At 54.1% G+C, this 15613-nt stretch overlaps 2 protein-coding genes across 4 annotated transcripts; one reads left to right on the forward strand and one right to left on the reverse strand.

Moving 5' to 3' along the window:
* Window positions 1–1405: 1405 nt before the first annotated feature.
* NT5C (5', 3'-nucleotidase, cytosolic) lies at window positions 1406–3148 on the forward strand. The gene is made up of 5 exons (XM_012554903.2): window positions 1406–1633; window positions 2131–2231; window positions 2313–2373; window positions 2536–2650; window positions 2758–3148. Exons 1-5 carry the CDS (start codon window positions 1448–1450, stop codon window positions 2904–2906), a joined length of 612 nt encoding a protein of 203 aa, XP_012410357.1. The 5' UTR covers window positions 1406–1447; the 3' UTR covers window positions 2907–3148.
* Window positions 3149–3150: 2 nt separating this feature from the next.
* On the reverse strand, window positions 3151–15278 carry ARMC7 (armadillo repeat containing 7). 3 transcript variants are annotated; one of them, XM_004374399.3, is made up of 3 exons: window positions 15136–15278; window positions 14905–15048; window positions 3151–4847 (listed from the first exon to the last, which is right to left on the reverse strand). In XM_004374399.3, the coding sequence occupies exons 1-3, from the start codon at window positions 15224–15226 to the stop codon at window positions 4504–4506; spliced, it is 579 nt and encodes a 192-aa protein (XP_004374456.2). In that variant the 5' UTR covers window positions 15227–15278; the 3' UTR covers window positions 3151–4503. The 3 variants fall into 3 exon arrangements, with proteins under 3 accessions (XP_004374456.2, XP_012410430.1, XP_012410431.1); XM_012554976.2 differs by having other exon boundaries at window positions 4595–4847; window positions 14969–15048; window positions 15136–15226; XM_012554977.2 differs by lacking the exon at window positions 3151–4847 and adding an exon at window positions 11910–11953 and having other exon boundaries at window positions 15136–15277.
* Between the last annotated feature and the right edge of the window lie 335 nt (window positions 15279–15613).

Below are 15613 nucleotides of genomic sequence, written 5' to 3' on the forward strand. Positions count from 1 at the left end.
TTCTAACTTTCTTAGCGTCTTGAAATTAGATGGCCTTAGAATGAGATGCCAGGGTCCCCCTTGCGATGAGTTCCATCGGTATTGGGAAGTATTGGGGTGGTCGGATGGGGAACACGGCAAGATCTGAGTTTATAATTTGTAGGGAGATACACTGTGGTGTAGTCAGGAAACTGCATGAAATCTACAAAGAGGGGAGTCAACACAATTCAGCAACATTCAGCATTTCCAGAGGTGGATGTAAGGGCTGATTATTGATAAGAGGTTTCAGTTCCACGAAAGGAGGGCGGTCCCCATTACCTGAGCTTGATGGAAACCGTGTCTTCCAGGTAGAAGTGGGTGTTTAAAATAGATGCTCCCATGTTGTAGGTCAACTCTGGGTTACGAATTGGTCTCCTAGAAGCCTGACTGACTTGGCCCATGTCCTGAACAGATTCATTCACTTCAAACATTTAGCAGGACCCCCCACAACTCGCGGTTTGGTGCTGCTGCTGGCTTCAAGCACCAGTCTGGGGTCTTCGCCCTGAAAAGCAGGGAAGGGAGAACCGCGGGCCCCCTGGACCCGAAGGGATGGAGTCTAGGACAAACGTGAGGCCCCACAGGTTTAAGTAGCCCTGACTTGTTATTAAACTCCCTAGGTGTGCAAAAAGTTTATGCTCTACTACTAATCTCAAGGTTGGGGTTTGGAACCCACCCAGACACTGCAAAAGAAAGGCCTGGCGATCTGCTTTCGTTAAGATTAAAAAAAAGAAAAAAAATCCACTGCTGTGGAGTCTATGCCACTCATAGTGACCCTGTAGTAGGACAGAGTAAACCTGTCTCACATGGCTTCCTAGACTATAAATCTTTACGGAAGTAGGCAGCCACATCTTTCTTCTGCGGACCAGCTGATGGGTTCCAACCGCTGACCTTTCCTTAGCAGCCGAGCGCTTCACCACTGCACCACCAGGGCTCCTGTTAAAATTACAGCTAAGAAAACCCTAAGGGGCAATTCTACTTTGTAACACATGGGGTCGCCACGAATCCTAATCTACTTGACCGTAACAGGTTTTGTTTTTTTACCTTAACGGCTTGCCTCCCGGTGTTTTGAATTATCCCTCTGTCGGGCGCTGGAAGGCCCGCCCCCGTAACATTTCGGGAAGCGGGGTGCGTTTGCGGTGAGGTTTGGGGCCGGGGGGGTAGGCAGATGTGACCTGGCTGGGAAGCTGAGGATCAGAAACCCGACTCCCCAAACCCTCGCCCACGAGTCCAGACGCGGCGGCCTATACAAATGAGCCGGCTGGCCCCTCCCGCCGCGTCTCCAGAAGCGGCGGCCCCGCACGCCGCGCTGGTGTTGGCGCCTCCCGCCCTTCCGGAGACGGAGCTGGAGCTGCCGGCCGCGCCCCAACCCAGCTTCCTGGCTCCGCCCTCCGCTCGCGCCCCTGGCCCCCCGGCAGCTCCTCGGGTGGCGATGGCGGTGCGGCGCGCGCGGGCCGTGCGGGTGCTGGTGGACATGGACTGCGTGCTGGCCGACTTCGAGGGCGGCCTCCTGCGGAGCTTCCGCCGCCGCTTCCCTGCCGACCCGCATGTGCCGCTGGAGGAGCGCCGCGGCTTCCTGGTCTGCGAGCAGTACCGCGCCCTGCGCCCCGACCTGGCGGTAGGAATGAATGAGTGGGACGCAGCGCGGGCGGGGATTCCGGGCCCCACGACGCCGCCGGAGCAGGGAGCCCCGATCCCACAGCCCCACGGCGCCCCCGGGGGCCCGGACCCCAGGTCCCCCAGCACCACCCGGAACCCACGACCCCATGGCGCCCCCGGGAGGGGAGACTGGACCCCACCACCCCACGTCGCCCCCGGAGCGGGGAGCCCTAACGACCCCTACGACGTCCTCGGAAGCGGGGACCCCCCCACCCCCTTGGGCGGACCGTCGCTGTCCCATTTACGGAGACACCCCCTTTCTGTTTGAAATGAACAGTACTCTCGCTTCACAGTTCACCTCCCCGCAACACACACACAAGAAAGTTTGGGAGAGTGCCCCCACTAAGCACAATCCTCTTACACTCTGATGTGGGACGGAAGGGCCTCCAGGAACCTTCTTGTGAGCGTCCTGCTGGGCTAGATCAGCTGGAGGCAGACGAGGGTTGTGTCTTCCAGGATAAAGTGGCCAGTGTGTATGAAGCCCCAGGCTTTTTCCTGGACTTGGAGCCCATCCCTGGGGCCCTGGAAGCCATGCGGGAGATGAAGGACATGGAGGAGTAAGATAGGGTGGGGAGGCAAGGGAGTGACACAGGGTGATGTGGGGGCCCCCTCCATCTAACAGCACCCCTTTCCTGCAGCACCGAGGTCTTCATCTGTACCAGCCCCCTGATGAAGTATGAGCACTGTGTGAGAGAGAAGGTGTGGAGGCCCCCGGCACCTCCTGGGCAAACAGATAGCAGGGGCCAGAGGAGGGGACCAGCCTCTTGGGCTGCAGCTCCCGCTCCCAGCCACGTTCTACCCGCTCACTGGCCCTGAATCCAGACCCCACCAGACCCCACTGACAGTCTCTGCTTCCTGCAGTACCGCTGGGTGGAGAAGCACTTGGGGCCCCAGTTTGTGGAGCGCATTATCCTGACAAGGGACAAGACGGTGGTCTTGGGGGACCTGCTCATTGATGACAAGGACACTATTCAAGGTAGGACCCATTTCCTTGGCAACCTGCATCCAGCCATCTGGATTAGGGAGAAGGAGTAAAGATAACCGGATTCCATGCTCACCACCTTTCTCCCTGATGTGCCCCAGGCCAAGAGAAGACCCCACGCTGGGAGCACATCTTGTTCACCTGCTGCCACAACCAGCACCTGGCCCTGCCCCCCACGAGGAGACGGCTGCTCTCCTGGAGTGACAACTGGAGGGAGATCATAGACAGCAAGCGGGGCACCTCGCTGTAGGACTGCGAGGGCCTGGGGCTCCTCCAGGAACAAGCCAAGGGACCACGGCAGTGGACAGTGGCTGAGGGAAGGGAAGGCAGGCCAGGGGGCATCCCAGCAGTGTCGAGAGACTGGGCATGGAGGGGCGGGGAGACACAGGGACCACTGCTCTCACTGCCCAGCCACTTTCGTGCACTAGAGCGTGGCGGACATGGGAGCACCCTGGGGAAGGTGGTCAAGAACCTTTTAATAAAAATCTTCAGCTCTCTGGTTTCTTAGGGCCCTTTATTTGGGACAGAAAAAGTACAGGAGGTGGGAGGGGCACTGGACCAGGGCTGATGAGGCCTTCCCTCCCTCCCCTTGCTCTCCCGAGTCCAGTGGCTCCGAATCTGCCTGCCTCCGCTCCCACTGAGACATTGTCTTAGTTTCTTAGTGCTGCTGTAACAAACACCACAAGTTGGTGGCTTTAACGAAGAGAGATTTATTCTCCCCATTTAGGAGGCTAGAAGGAGCCTTCTAGGGGAAGGTGCTCTCTCTGTTGGCTCTGGGGGAAGGTCCTTGTCTGTTCCTGGGTTCCTTGGAGATCCCATGTGGCATGGTAGCTCTCTTCCCCCATCTCTGATTGCTTACTTCATCTGCTCTTTTCTGTCTCAGAGAGATTGGTTTAAGACACGCCCTGCACTGATACTGCCTCATTAACATAACAAAGAAAACCCGACTCCCGAATTTAGTAGGATTTACAACACATTTTTGGGGACACAATCCATAACAGAGACCATCCACAATCCGTAACAGAGACCATCCCTCCTCCCTTTCTAAGACGCTTGACCTTTCCTTGGCCATCTCAGGGGCTAACTCTAAGGCAGTGGAGAAGAGGGGTCAGGACCCCTCATTGCTCCCAAGCCCCAGCTTTCTATTGGGTCCCACACAACATGCTGACCAGCAGGGACTCGCTCTCACTAACCCTGATGGCAGAGAGAGCCCTGGGGGTGGTGAGGGGAGAAGACGTGGCTTCACGGGTTCCTGCCTTTATTCTGATGTGTTGTCACCTCTGTGACCTTGGTCTTAATGCCTGATGGCCACATTAACAGTCACTGGGCTGACACACCCTTCCTGCTTCCCAGGGCCCCCGAGATGCTTTTAGCCATGAGACTTCTCATTTCTATCCCTTGAAATCACTCCAGACCCCCTATTCAGGGACGATGCCCTACTCACTGAAGTACAGACAACGCTCCTGAGCCTCCGGTCCCTGGTGCTCCGCCTGAGAAGCCCCTTCTCCGAAGCCTGTGGATCCAGGAACCTGGAGGTTCTATGCTCGGCGGAGCCTGCAGTGGAGTGGGCCTGGGAGGCAGGACCTCAGCCTCCAGTTCGGGGGCGAGCCAGCCCATGAAGTGGCACCACCCTTCATTTTCTTCTGCCAGTGTCACGAAGTCTGGTTCCGCAGGTCTTCTAACGCCTTTTCATCACGCTGGAGACTCCTGTCCTGAGCACTGTGTGAGAGAGAAGGCACCACTCTGGGAGAATGTGCTTGGGGGTGCTGTGCTGGCCCCACTCCTGTGCCCCCACCATGGTTTTATCTCCTGCACGAGGCCCCCCGGGAGCAGGGGTGCTGTGGGCCTCAGTCCTTGGGCAATGGGATGCCCAGGGCAGAGTGCACCCCCCAGCGGTGGGCTTCAGCCACCTGGCTCGGGGAGCAGACGTCTTCCAGGAAGATCTGGGCCAGGTTGCGGAGGCGCGTGTTGGCGGAGAGAGAGAAACGCAGCATGCACTGGACCACAGGCAGGGCGGTCAGCTCAGGGTGGGAGCCGGGGCCCGACGGGCTCAGGTACATGAGTGTGGTGACAGCAGACAGCACCGTCTCCTCGTTGGGGCTGGACAGGCAGTTGATGATGAGTGGGATGCCGCCTGCCTGCAGGATGTGCTCCTTGTTGGCCTTGTCTGCACACAGGTTGCAGAGGCCGCCTGGGGAAGAGAGGGTGAATCTGGAGGCCCCCTCCCTGGGCCTCTTCCTGCCTGCCTCTCCCTCCTCCCTGCCCACTGAGTCCCGGAAGGAAGGGCCCCAGCCTGTCAGAAGTCCACTCATCCCCAGCCCCCCAGCCCTCCTTTTCAGAGTTCCGGAGAGACCTGCCTGCCTGCTGCCCCTCACTCGGCTGAGACCTTCCACAAATCCCTTTGCCGCGTGGTCCAGCCAGTTCAATGGCTGATATGCTTTCCTTTTTTTTAAAGTGAGAAAAACAAGACCCACAAGAGATCATCATTTTAGAGGAGTTTAAAAATAATGGTGAGGTGATGGTTTCACAGGGGTATAACCAAAAACCAAACCCGCTGCCGTCGAGTCGATTCCAACTCATAGCGACCCTATAGGACAGGGGAGAACTACCCCATAGAGTTTCCAAGGAGCGCCTGGTGGATTTGAACTGCTAACCTTTTGGTTAGCAGCCACAGCACTTAACCACTACACCACCAGAATACATTTGTTAAAACATATCCAATTGTGCACTTTAAATATGTACAGCTTATCGTATGTCAATTATACCTCAATAAAGGGTTAAAATATTTATAGAAAGGAGCCAAGATATAAGCCACCTTAATCCTACCACCCAGACATTTAAGATTCCTGCCTTCGTCGTCCCACAGCTTTCTATGTGCGCACAGAAATATTTAGTAGAAATGGGATATTCTCCGTAACTGTTTTGTAAGCCAGCTATTCTCATTTAACAATGTACTGTGACCACAGCTTAACCAGTAAAAAATGTCTGCCTTGAGCATTATGCTCTTTTAAGAACTATCTAGTTGGGATCAATTTGACAACAGCAATTTGAAAGATGAGATAGGAACCTTAGGGGGCAGTGAGTTTATGTTAATGTGGGAGGAACAACTCAGAAAAGGAAGGTGAGAATGGTTGCACAGCACGAAGGATAATCACTGTCGCTGAAATGTACAGCAGAAATTGTTGAAGTGGTGTCTGTTTCGCTGTGTATATTCTCAATATCAACAACAAAAAAATAAAAACACCGTGTATTGTGAACCTCCTTCTATGCCAACAACCTACACTCCTGCCTCACCGAACAGCTTTGCAGTACACCATTTTATAAATGCAGCACCACGGACGGAGAAGTCAGACCATTTTAGCCTCTAGGTTGCTGTGATGAGGATTCTGGGGGACAAACAACAGAAAAGCCCAGGGACAGAGCCCCATGTGCTCAAGCAGTGAGGCCAGGCCCCCCTTTCTCTCACATCTCACCTCTGAGCACTGCCCCCTAATGCCCGGAGGTGACTTCCTGAGCATCCTGACAGCCTCTGGCCACCATGGTCTCTCCACCTTTAGGTTCCATGTGCAGGAAAGCCACATGGCTTCTCAGCTCATTTGCACAATATGCCCAACAAGTCCAATCAGGAGTCACAGCCCCGCCCACTGCCCCAGCCTGAAACCTGACCAGGACATCATACTAAGCAAGGTGGGCAGGTGCCTGTGCTGCCCCTCAGGGGAAGGGGGGTGAGGGGGTGGCGGGGACAGCCCAGCCTTGGCCCTGTGCCCCTCCCTGGCTGCACCTGGCTCAGTGTGAGGCCTGCTACAGGGAAGGCCTGCCATTTGGAACCAAGTCCCCACTCCCTCAGGAAGCCTGCCGGCCCTGCACCATCCTCCTCCACGTCTCTATCCCTCGGTCCAGTCTTAGGACCTTTTGGTACAAGCACTTCCTGCCCCACCTGGCCAGTGTGGGCTTCCCTGAGAGCCCCCGTGTGACTGTCCCCTCCACTCCCAGGGCACTGCCCTGGTCACCGCTTCACTGTCTTCTCTTCACCTATGTTTTCTGGCTACCTGCCTCCCGAGCCCCTCTAAAAGTAAGTACCCTGAGGTCAAGACCTCAGCTGTCTTATTCCTGCCGTGTCCACAGGGGCCTGCGCAGAGACGCCCTACAATATTAGTTGTAAGTGTAAGTGTTTTAAAGTAGCGGCCGACGGGAAAGAGGCTGGGAGGAGTGCAGCGGGCTGGGGCTGCACAGGACGCTGCTGACACCTGCCTGGCCCGCACAGGTAGCTTCTGAAGGAGGGGAGGCTGGGAGTTGGGAGGAGGACGAGCAGCTGGAGGGAGAAGAGGCGCTAAGAGGCCCTCTGGTGCCAAACGGGCGCACTGGGTGCCAGAGAAGGAAATGCCCGCTTGTGGGCCCGTGCTGGGTGCTAGCCACTGTGCTTCACACAGGTTTCCACTGAGTCCCAATCACCCTGAGGCCAGAGCCCCCTTCCTGCATGGCCACCAGGCCCCCTAGGGTCTGTCCCCGCCACCCCTGGCCACCCTCTGGCTAACCGTGGTGCCCTAGCCCTCTGGCCTCCTTTCAGGGCCTCCAAAACACCAAGCTCTTTCTTGCTGGGGGCCTTTGCACTAGCTGTTTCCTCTCCTGGGGTTCTCCTTCCCTTTTCTTTGTACAGCTGCTCCTTCCTCCTCAGGAGTCAGCTGAACCATCCCCTCTCAGCGAGCACCCCCCAGACCACCCACACTCAGAGGCTTTCTCTGCAATCTCGACCAGCGTCCGCCCGGTTCAGCTGTGCAGACCTCAGCACGCCTGGGCTCGTCCTGCAGCTGGCTTCACTAGCCGGCACTCTCCGCGAGGCGGGGCCTCCCTCGCTGGCCTCCGGATCCCAGAACAGTGGACACACACTGAACACATGTTGAACACATGGCTGAACCCAACCAAGCAGGCGTACTGTCACCCCCATCTTAGTGGAGAAGCTGAGGCTCTGAGGGGTTGAGTAACTTGCCCAAAGTCCCAGAGGGGAGCCCGTTGCCACTCCCAGGGGAAACTGAGTCCCTGTGGAGCCAGGAGGACGACTGATGCTCCCAAGGCCAGATGCCAGGCTTGGCCTGGAGCAGGGACCAGCAGGTGGGTTCGTCTGAGCGGGGAGTGGGCAGCTTCCTGCTGCAGTGGAAGTGTGATAAGATGAAGCCATGAGTCACTCACCTAGCCGTGAGTCAGCATCACTGCCCGTGGGGCTGGGTGGGGCTGGATCAGCAGATGGCATCTGCTGGGGGCTGGGGGGAGGAGGAGGCCTCACGACTGGCTCCTGCACCCCTGGTTCAGAGGCCTGGAAGCCTCCCAGATGGAGCAGGTGCCCTGCCAGAGCTCACCTCAGCCGCAGGGGCGTTCTTTAAGCCCCTCTTAAGCCTCTCAGAGATTAAAAGGGGAGCGAGAACCTGGGAAGGGAACAGCAGAGAGCTTCAGGGGCAAGGTGAGAAGGCTGGGCTGGAGCCGCCAAGATGGCGCCAGAACCTGCAAGAGGCCTCAGCTGCTTTAAGCTTTCCCCAAGTCCCCCTCAGGTAGCCTGCCTGAAGAAGCAAGAAGGGCTGGGAAAACCATCTACACAAAACTGGAAGCATCCTAAAGTGCCCAACCACAGCACACTGTTAAAAACAAAAAAGGAGAACAAGTCCTGACTGGCTGATGAGCAGCTTTGAACAACCCGAGCAAGACAAGAGAAACAGAATGGGAGGAAATGGCAGGGCCCCTCTAGACGCCAAGATCCACGGAAGCCCCCAGGAGGGGCAACAGAGGAAACTCCAAGTGCGGCCTGGATGAGAAAGCTGGGGGCTCAGAGAGGGCAGGGTCTGAGGATTGTCTGGGGGTTATGAGGCCATGTTGACAAGTGCTTAGCCGGCACCCAGCAGCCAGGCAAACCCTAAAAAGGCGGCCCAGACATGACTACACCCGAGGCCCGCCCACCCACCGCGGCCCAGCCCAGGATCAAAATCCTCATTTGACTTAAGCATCTTGAAAAAAGTTCCTTCTGAAATTTCAAGTAGGAGGGGCAAAATAGTCTCTAGAGAAAGCTGCTGGGAATCTCTTTTTGCAGCAGAAGGCTGTGTGAGCCCAGAGCCTGGCCATAGAGTGAGGGCAGGAGGGCCGGGGGAGCACACGGCACAGCGGACGGAGCGAGGCTCCAGGGCGGGCAGATCTTCTTGAAATCCCAGTTCTGCTACTGAGGACCTACGTGACTCAGAGCTAGCCACTCAGCTTCCGTAAGCCTCAGTTTCTTCATCAGTAAAATGGGCAAAGAGAATTAAAAAAACAATCCCCATTGCCTTTGAGTTAATTCAGGCTCAAAGCGACACTACAGGACAGAGCAGAAGCGCCTCATAGGCTGTAATCTTTACGGAAGCAGATTGCCACATCTTTCTCCCATGGAGCTTTTGGCTAGCGGCTGAGCATTTAACCACTGCATCACCAGGGCTCCTAGAGAGAATTAAATAATGTAATTGAGGCATCTCCGCGGCACACAGTAGACACTTGATGGATATTAACTGTCTTGTACCATTCATGTGACATCTGGTACACATTCCTTTGTATGCGACTGAATTTCACCTCCCTGACCAGACTGTGAACTCCTGGAAGGTAGGGGTCAATCACGTATCTCTTCATAGCCCCAGAGACTGGCAGAGGCCCGCACAAGCAGAAAAGGGCTGACATATACAGGCTGAGCTCAACGATGATAAAGCAAACGCCTGTGTAACCACCACCGAGGTCAAGAACAAAAACTGCTGGCAATCCGGAACCCCTCTATGTTGCTTCGTGAGAGCCTCTCCCTCTCTCCTACCTGCAGAGGTGAACATCTTCCTCATTCCTAATAATTTCATAATTTTTAAATGAATTATTTGCCAGAGCGGCCTCTACCATCTCTCCTTGACTTGAAGGACTAATTTTCCCTTGCCTTAATTCTAGATATAAGCAGGGCCTTTCTAAAATTTAACTAATTTTTTTTTTTACTACACACACACATATCTAAATATTATACAGTTGAGTTCTGCCTTTTATTGGATTTTATAGTAATGAAATCACAATGTTTGCTTAACACCATGGTTGTAAGATTAATCTATTCCATGTAGCTGGAGATTGTTCATTTTCATTACTAAATATTGTATGAACGATCTGGTGTCGGTATCCATGGTTGCCAGCTTGGGACAGTTACAGACAATGCTATCAGTGACATTGCTGAACATTTGTCTGGATGCACAATGAACGATACTGCTGGGTCATGGGGTGCGTTAAAAAACAAAACAAACCCGTTGCAGTCAGAGTCGATTCTGACTCATACTGAGTGACCCTATAGGGCAGAGTAGAACTGCCCCACAGGGTTTCCAAGGAGCGGCTGGTGGATTCAAACGGCCAACCTTCTGGTTAGCAGTGGTAGCGCTTAACCACTGTGCCACCAGGGCTCCACGGGGTGTGTGCCTATGTTCAGTTTCACTAGTTTCCAGAGAGGCAATGAGGATTTACCAGCCTCTCTCGAGCACCACCACCATCTGGTGGAAGCTACATGTATTGCAGGAAATAGAACAAAGGAAAGTGATTTACCCTGAACTCTGGGAGGCCAGCTACTTGAACCTTGTTTAAGTAACAAAACTGCCAAGAAGGGAAGGTATATAGAGAGGGAAACTTAAAGCCCCTGCGTGTTCTCCGCAATTGCTGCCGTCAGATCCTTCCTCAGGGCTGCTGCTATACTGGGCGGGGAGGGGGAGTTTAAGAGGAGGTCACACAGAAGGACTGCAGCCACAACGGACAGAACTAACTGCAGCCCAAACTGAAGCCCCACGGAGCTGGGGTTCTCGGCCTCAGACAGGAAGCCGAGCACTGACGAGAGAGCAGACACCGTTCTCAGAACACCACGGAAGGACCCACCTGTGACTGTGGTGGGCTGCAAGGACAGACAGAAGAAAACCTGCCTTCTGACACCGGCTGAGGGGCAGATGACAATGCCTCAGTTTTCCCGTCAGTAAAAGGACGGATGTGGACTAAGTTCCTCTCTAGCTTTAACAGTGCACAAGCCTAGGAATTAGGGAAGTTTCCAAGGGCAGGAAAGTGGTCAAGAGAGTAGCTTCGAGAATCCAACTGCTTTGGGTTGAAGACAGAGGTCTGGCACTTTTTAACCCTTAGAACCTACTTCACCTGCTAAGCCCCAGATTCTTCAGTGGAAACGGGTGTTAGAAGCACAGCGCCCGTCAATTGTGACTCAGGCTCAGAGGAGGTGACGCTCATGTGGTGCAGTGCACGGCACATAGTGGGTACTCGTGGATGCTGCTATCATCACTAAGCTCCACCGCCCGGCTCTGGAGATGGAAGGCTGAGCTCGGGCCGGCACACATTATGGCAAGGCTCACTCAGCTAACTCCGCCTGGGCTCCTGCTGGGACGCTGAGATCAATGTTCCTATTATTCCCTATCATTCAGTAATGTTTTTCCAGAAGGCAAGAATCTCCGGAGCCGGTGGGTGGTTCCCTTGATAGGACATTATCCCATCCCAGCCCAGAAGAGGGAGTTGTTTACCCCAAAGGGGCTCAGGACACCAGGTCCTTGTGGGAGGAAGAGGGGATACTGCAGCTGCAGACCCTGGTCCTACAACAGCATCATTATTTCATCCAATTCTCAGCAACGCTGTGAGGCGGGCACTGATACTGCCCCCATCTGGCAGGTGACAGGAAAAGGGAAATGACGCCCAGACGGTGAGCCGTGGAGGAAGGACCTGAACCCAGGCCTGTCTGACCCCAAAGCCCAGCTCTTACTAAGCACCCCCCACGGCTTGCCAACCGACGGACATCGTGGTTCGTGTTCTGCAAGCTGCAGCAAAGCAATCTGACCCAGCTCTCGCTGCTGGCTACCCCAGGACCAACCCTGCTCCGGGTCCGGCACCAGCTCATGGCTGGTCCCTGCCTGCGCTTTCCACCCCTTCCAGCCTCCTCCCCAGGCCACAAGGCCTGAGTATTCAAGACATATAGTGATAACCTCAGCTCTGTGATCTGGAGATCACAATCTTAGGCCTGCCACCAGAGATAAAGGGCTCCAAGCCACAAAGCGCAGCTCAGAGCTCTTCTGTGGCAGCCTGAGCACCGGACATTGTGCCCCATTTAGTGCCACAGCCACTCAGGGGAACGACAGCAGTAACCAAATACACTGCTGAGTGCCACAGGGACTCTCCCTTAAGTTATGCACGATAAATGCAAGAGATTTTTAATCTGCGCAGGATCTCCCGGAGGGATTCAAATGCTGAGAAAGCTAGTGCTCTTGGGATGGGGGCCTTGCTCTGGTGGGAGGACGGGGAGGGGGAGAAGAGGAGGAACAAGTGGCTGGGATGGGACATAAAGAGGAATGAAGTCCTGATACAGGCTGCAACCCGGCTGAACTCTGAAAACATTACGCTGAGCGAAGTCAGTCAGTCACAAAAGGACAAATAGTGTAGGATCCTTCTTTGTGAACTGCTAGAATGGGCAGATGTACAGAGACCAAGGTTTATTAGCGGCCACCGGGGTGGGAGGGAGGGAAAGGGGGTCATTGCTTAGGGAGCAGTGAGTATCTGTTCACAGTGATGGGAAGTCTGGCAATGGATACTGGTGATGGTCATACAACATGATGAATGTAATCAGTGTCAGTAAATTGTACATGTAAAAACTGGTGAATTGGTAAATGTTGTGTTATATATATTTTTACCACAATAAAAAAAAAGAAAGAAAAACAGAAACACACACACACATACACACACCAATAAAGTGGCTGGGAAAGGATACCTGGGGATAAGAAAACTGTCAATTCTAAACAAAGTATCTTCACAGAGAGGCAGACAGACTCACAGGCATACACTTCTGATCCCCACAACCGTCCTGCGAGGTAGGCAAGGCACAGGTGAGGAGACAAGGCTCCGAGGAGGGACAGGACTCGCCCACAAGAATCCATCTAAGACATGGAGAAGTCGGCCATGGACTCCAGGCCCAGGAGAGCAACAGCCCAGGCCAGGCCCAAGCCCCCCACCCAGTTCCCACGGAGGAGACGCACTGGGCCAGGATGGCAGGGTGCCCCTGCCCGGCAAAGCTGCTCCCTGAACCTGAAGAGACCCGGCAGAGCAGACTTCTGGTTAATAAGTTGTCCATTCTTAGGACAACTTCTCTTTGATGTTAGGCAAGTTTTCTCCAGGGTTAGAAGCTTGATTTGGGATCTATCCTCTAGCTCTCCCAGGTGCAGGTCTAGCCACAGGCGTCCGAAGGGGCCACTGTCTGTTGACAGCAGAAGCTGCGGAGCAGTTACAGAACAGTGGGGGTGGGGGTGTAGGATTTACTTCAGAGGACAGGAGGAAATCTGAGAGACCCATTAAGCAGTTAAGCACTTGGCTGCTAACCAAATGGTTCGCAGTTTGAACTCACCCAGCGGCTCCATGGGAGAAAGACCTGGCGATCTGCTCCAGTAAAGATTACAGCCTAGAAAACCCTATGGGGCAGTTCTGCTCGGTCACACGGGACCGCTATGAGTCGAAATTTACTTGATGGCATCTAACAACTACAGAAGATGTGAAGTGGCATCTCACTGTGGTGGCAGATTCTCTTTTATTTTAAAACTAAACTTAATGGAAAATAGGTCTTTACAAACTTTCTTCCTTTTAAAAAAAAATCGTGGCAAAATATATATAAAAAAAATTACAGCCTAGAAAACCCCATGGGATAGTTCTACTCTGTCACATGAGATCACTCTGAGTCTAAACTACCCTCAGTGGCACCTAACAACAGCGCTGAGCATAATAATCTTCCAGAGCGGCAGAGAAGAGCTAGCACCACTCCTAGACCTGGGCAACGGGGGCTCCTGTCCCAGGCCCAGCGTTAGAGGGCCCTATTCTGCAGCGCCCACCTGAAGCCCACTCCCCACGCCGGCACCTGGAGTTCCAGGCCCTAAACTCACTTCCACAGCGGCCTGGTTCTCCTTCCTGGCTCCGGGAGTGGCCCTCACTGCTGTGTGTGCACTCTCAGCCTAAGGAGTGGCCAAGGGGCAGCTGGGGCAGCTGTTGGTGGGGTGTGAACGGAGCTTGGTATCCACCCACATGCATGTGAGGCCCCTCGGTGAGAAGGGATGGGGGGTCAACCCCCATGTGTACTCTAGCCCTGGGTACCTCAAACACTGGGGCAGATCTGAATGGTATCTCAAAAATCTAATTCACACTCACCTAGGATGTCTTCTAGAAAAACATTTGCTACTTGATTCTGCTAACTCCTGGGACATCCCAGTTAATTGTCCTAATAACGTGTTTGGTGCTTCTGTTCTACCTCCTAGTTTGTTTCATAGCGCCAGGGGTCTTAAAAGCTTGCAAGCAGCTCTTCAAGGCACAACAATTGATCTTTATTCACCCGGTGCAACAGAGGAAGGAGAGTCAGGATACAGGAGAGGAAAACGGATGCATGGCTAATTGTCTCCATGAACAGTTGCCTCCTTTGCCATGAGACTGGAAGAACTGGATGGTGCCCAGCTACCATTACTGAATAGTTTGATCAAAGATTCTATGGAAGAATCCTGATCACAAGGGGGAAAATGAAGAACGGAATTTCAAATGCTCATGGACTCCAGGCTTTCTGGAGCCACGGAGGCTGGATGAACCTCTGAAACTATTACTCTTTAAAACTTAAACCAAAAATAACTCTTGAAGTCTTCTTAAAACCAAACCATAGTTTAGCTCAATTAGTAAAGAATGTCTGCCTGGAGCATTCTGTTCTTTTAAGATCTATCTATATAGGATCAAATTGACAACTTGAAAGATTAGATATGAACCTTAGTGGGCAGTGAGTTTGTATTTAAGGGAGGAATAGCACAGAAAAGGAGAGTAAGAATAGTTGCACAACCCGAAGAATGTAATCATTGTCATTGAATAGTACATGCAGAAACTGTTGAATTGGTGTATGTTTTGTTGTGTTTATGTTCTCAACAACAACAATAATTTTTTAAAAAAAGACTTTAAATCTAATTTCTAGGTTACGGGAAATGAAGGGGGCAGACAAACAAGCTAAATGACACCGCGAAGAGGCAACCAGACAAACTGGACGATGGGACATTCTTTAGAACTTGTCTAGACCCTTCAATAGTCAGTGTTACTAAAAAAGGGTCTGTTCAAGACATATCGCGCTTCACAGCTGATTCCTTTCCTAGCAACTCACTCATTCACCACAGCCCACCAGGCAGTGCAAGGAGGGTGGGCCCCCGCAGGTCGGTCCCCGTCCTTACCAATGGCAAACTCCACCAGGGTCTCATTCTCTTCCGACAGCGAATCGAGGAATAAATCCAGGACCTGCAGCTGCCGCAGATACTGGTAGTTGCTGGGGTCATAGGCGAAGTTGGCGAGGTTGGCCAGGACTTGCTCCTTGGCGTCTACAAGGGGAAAGCGGCACTGGAACCAGGTCCGGGAGGCGGTCGCGGTGGCCTCCGGCCCCCTGGTCTCCATCCCGCCGTTCTCACCTTGGCTCTCCGTCTCCTGGAATTCCGAGACCAGTGCCTGCAGGTATCCCAGCCGCCCGACGTGGGGGTCCACCTTCGGCTTCTGGGCCATGGTCGGGGTGGCGGAGGCTCCGGGGGTCCGTGGAGACGGTGTGGGAGGCAAGGGGTACGGGGGTTGGAAATTGGCTCCTTCCTGGGTTCAGGCTCTGCAGTGCTTTGCAGCTGGGATTGGGTGTTGGGGACGAGGGGCCTCAGGACCCTGTAAGGGTTGGGCTTGGAAACTAAAATTGGGTCGTGGGAAAAGCAACCGCCGGCGAATTAGGGATGGAGTAGTGAGCAGTGTTCCCACCCCCGGCGGAAGCCATGTTAGCCCCGCCCCTGGAGGTCGGAAGGGGAGGAGCGAGGGGCGGGGGCCGCCGCTAAGCTTGGCGCGCGTGCGCTGTTCGCTTCCCGCCATATCGCTCGGGCCCGCGGCCCCTCTAGACCCGGAAGCGTCTGC

The sequence above is a fragment of the Trichechus manatus genome, unplaced genomic scaffold, assembly GCF_000243295.1.
Source record: "Trichechus manatus latirostris isolate Lorelei unplaced genomic scaffold, TriManLat1.0 scaffold00028, whole genome shotgun sequence".
NCBI lineage: Eukaryota > Metazoa > Chordata > Mammalia > Sirenia > Trichechidae > Trichechus > Trichechus manatus.

What these genes read in the sequence shown, in the direction of transcription:
- NT5C (XM_012554903.2), top strand. Translation starts at nt 1,448, where the DNA reads ATGGCGGTGCGGCGCGCGCGGGCCGTGCGGGTGCTGGTGGACATGGAC. An exon ending in GAGATGAAGGACATGGAGGA is followed by an intron (nt 2,232 to 2,312) that starts GTAAGATAGGGT and finishes CCTTTCCTGCAG; the next exon opens with CACCGAGGTCTTCATCTGTA. An exon ending in TGACAAGGACACTATTCAAG is followed by an intron (nt 2,651 to 2,757) that starts GTAGGACCCATT and finishes GATGTGCCCCAG; the next exon opens with GCCAAGAGAAGACCCCACGC.
- ARMC7 (XM_004374399.3), bottom strand. Translation starts at nt 15,226, where the DNA reads ATGGCCCAGAAGCCGAAGGTGGACCCCCACGTCGGGCGGCTGGGATAC. An exon ending in CCAGGAGACGGAGAGCCAAG is followed by an intron (nt 15,049 to 15,135) that starts GTGAGAACGGCG and finishes TTCCCCTTGTAG; the next exon opens with ACGCCAAGGAGCAAGTCCTG. An exon ending in CCTGGTGGAGTTTGCCATTG is followed by an intron (nt 4,848 to 14,904) that starts GTAAGGACGGGG and finishes TCTCTTCCCCAG; the next exon opens with GCGGCCTCTGCAACCTGTGT.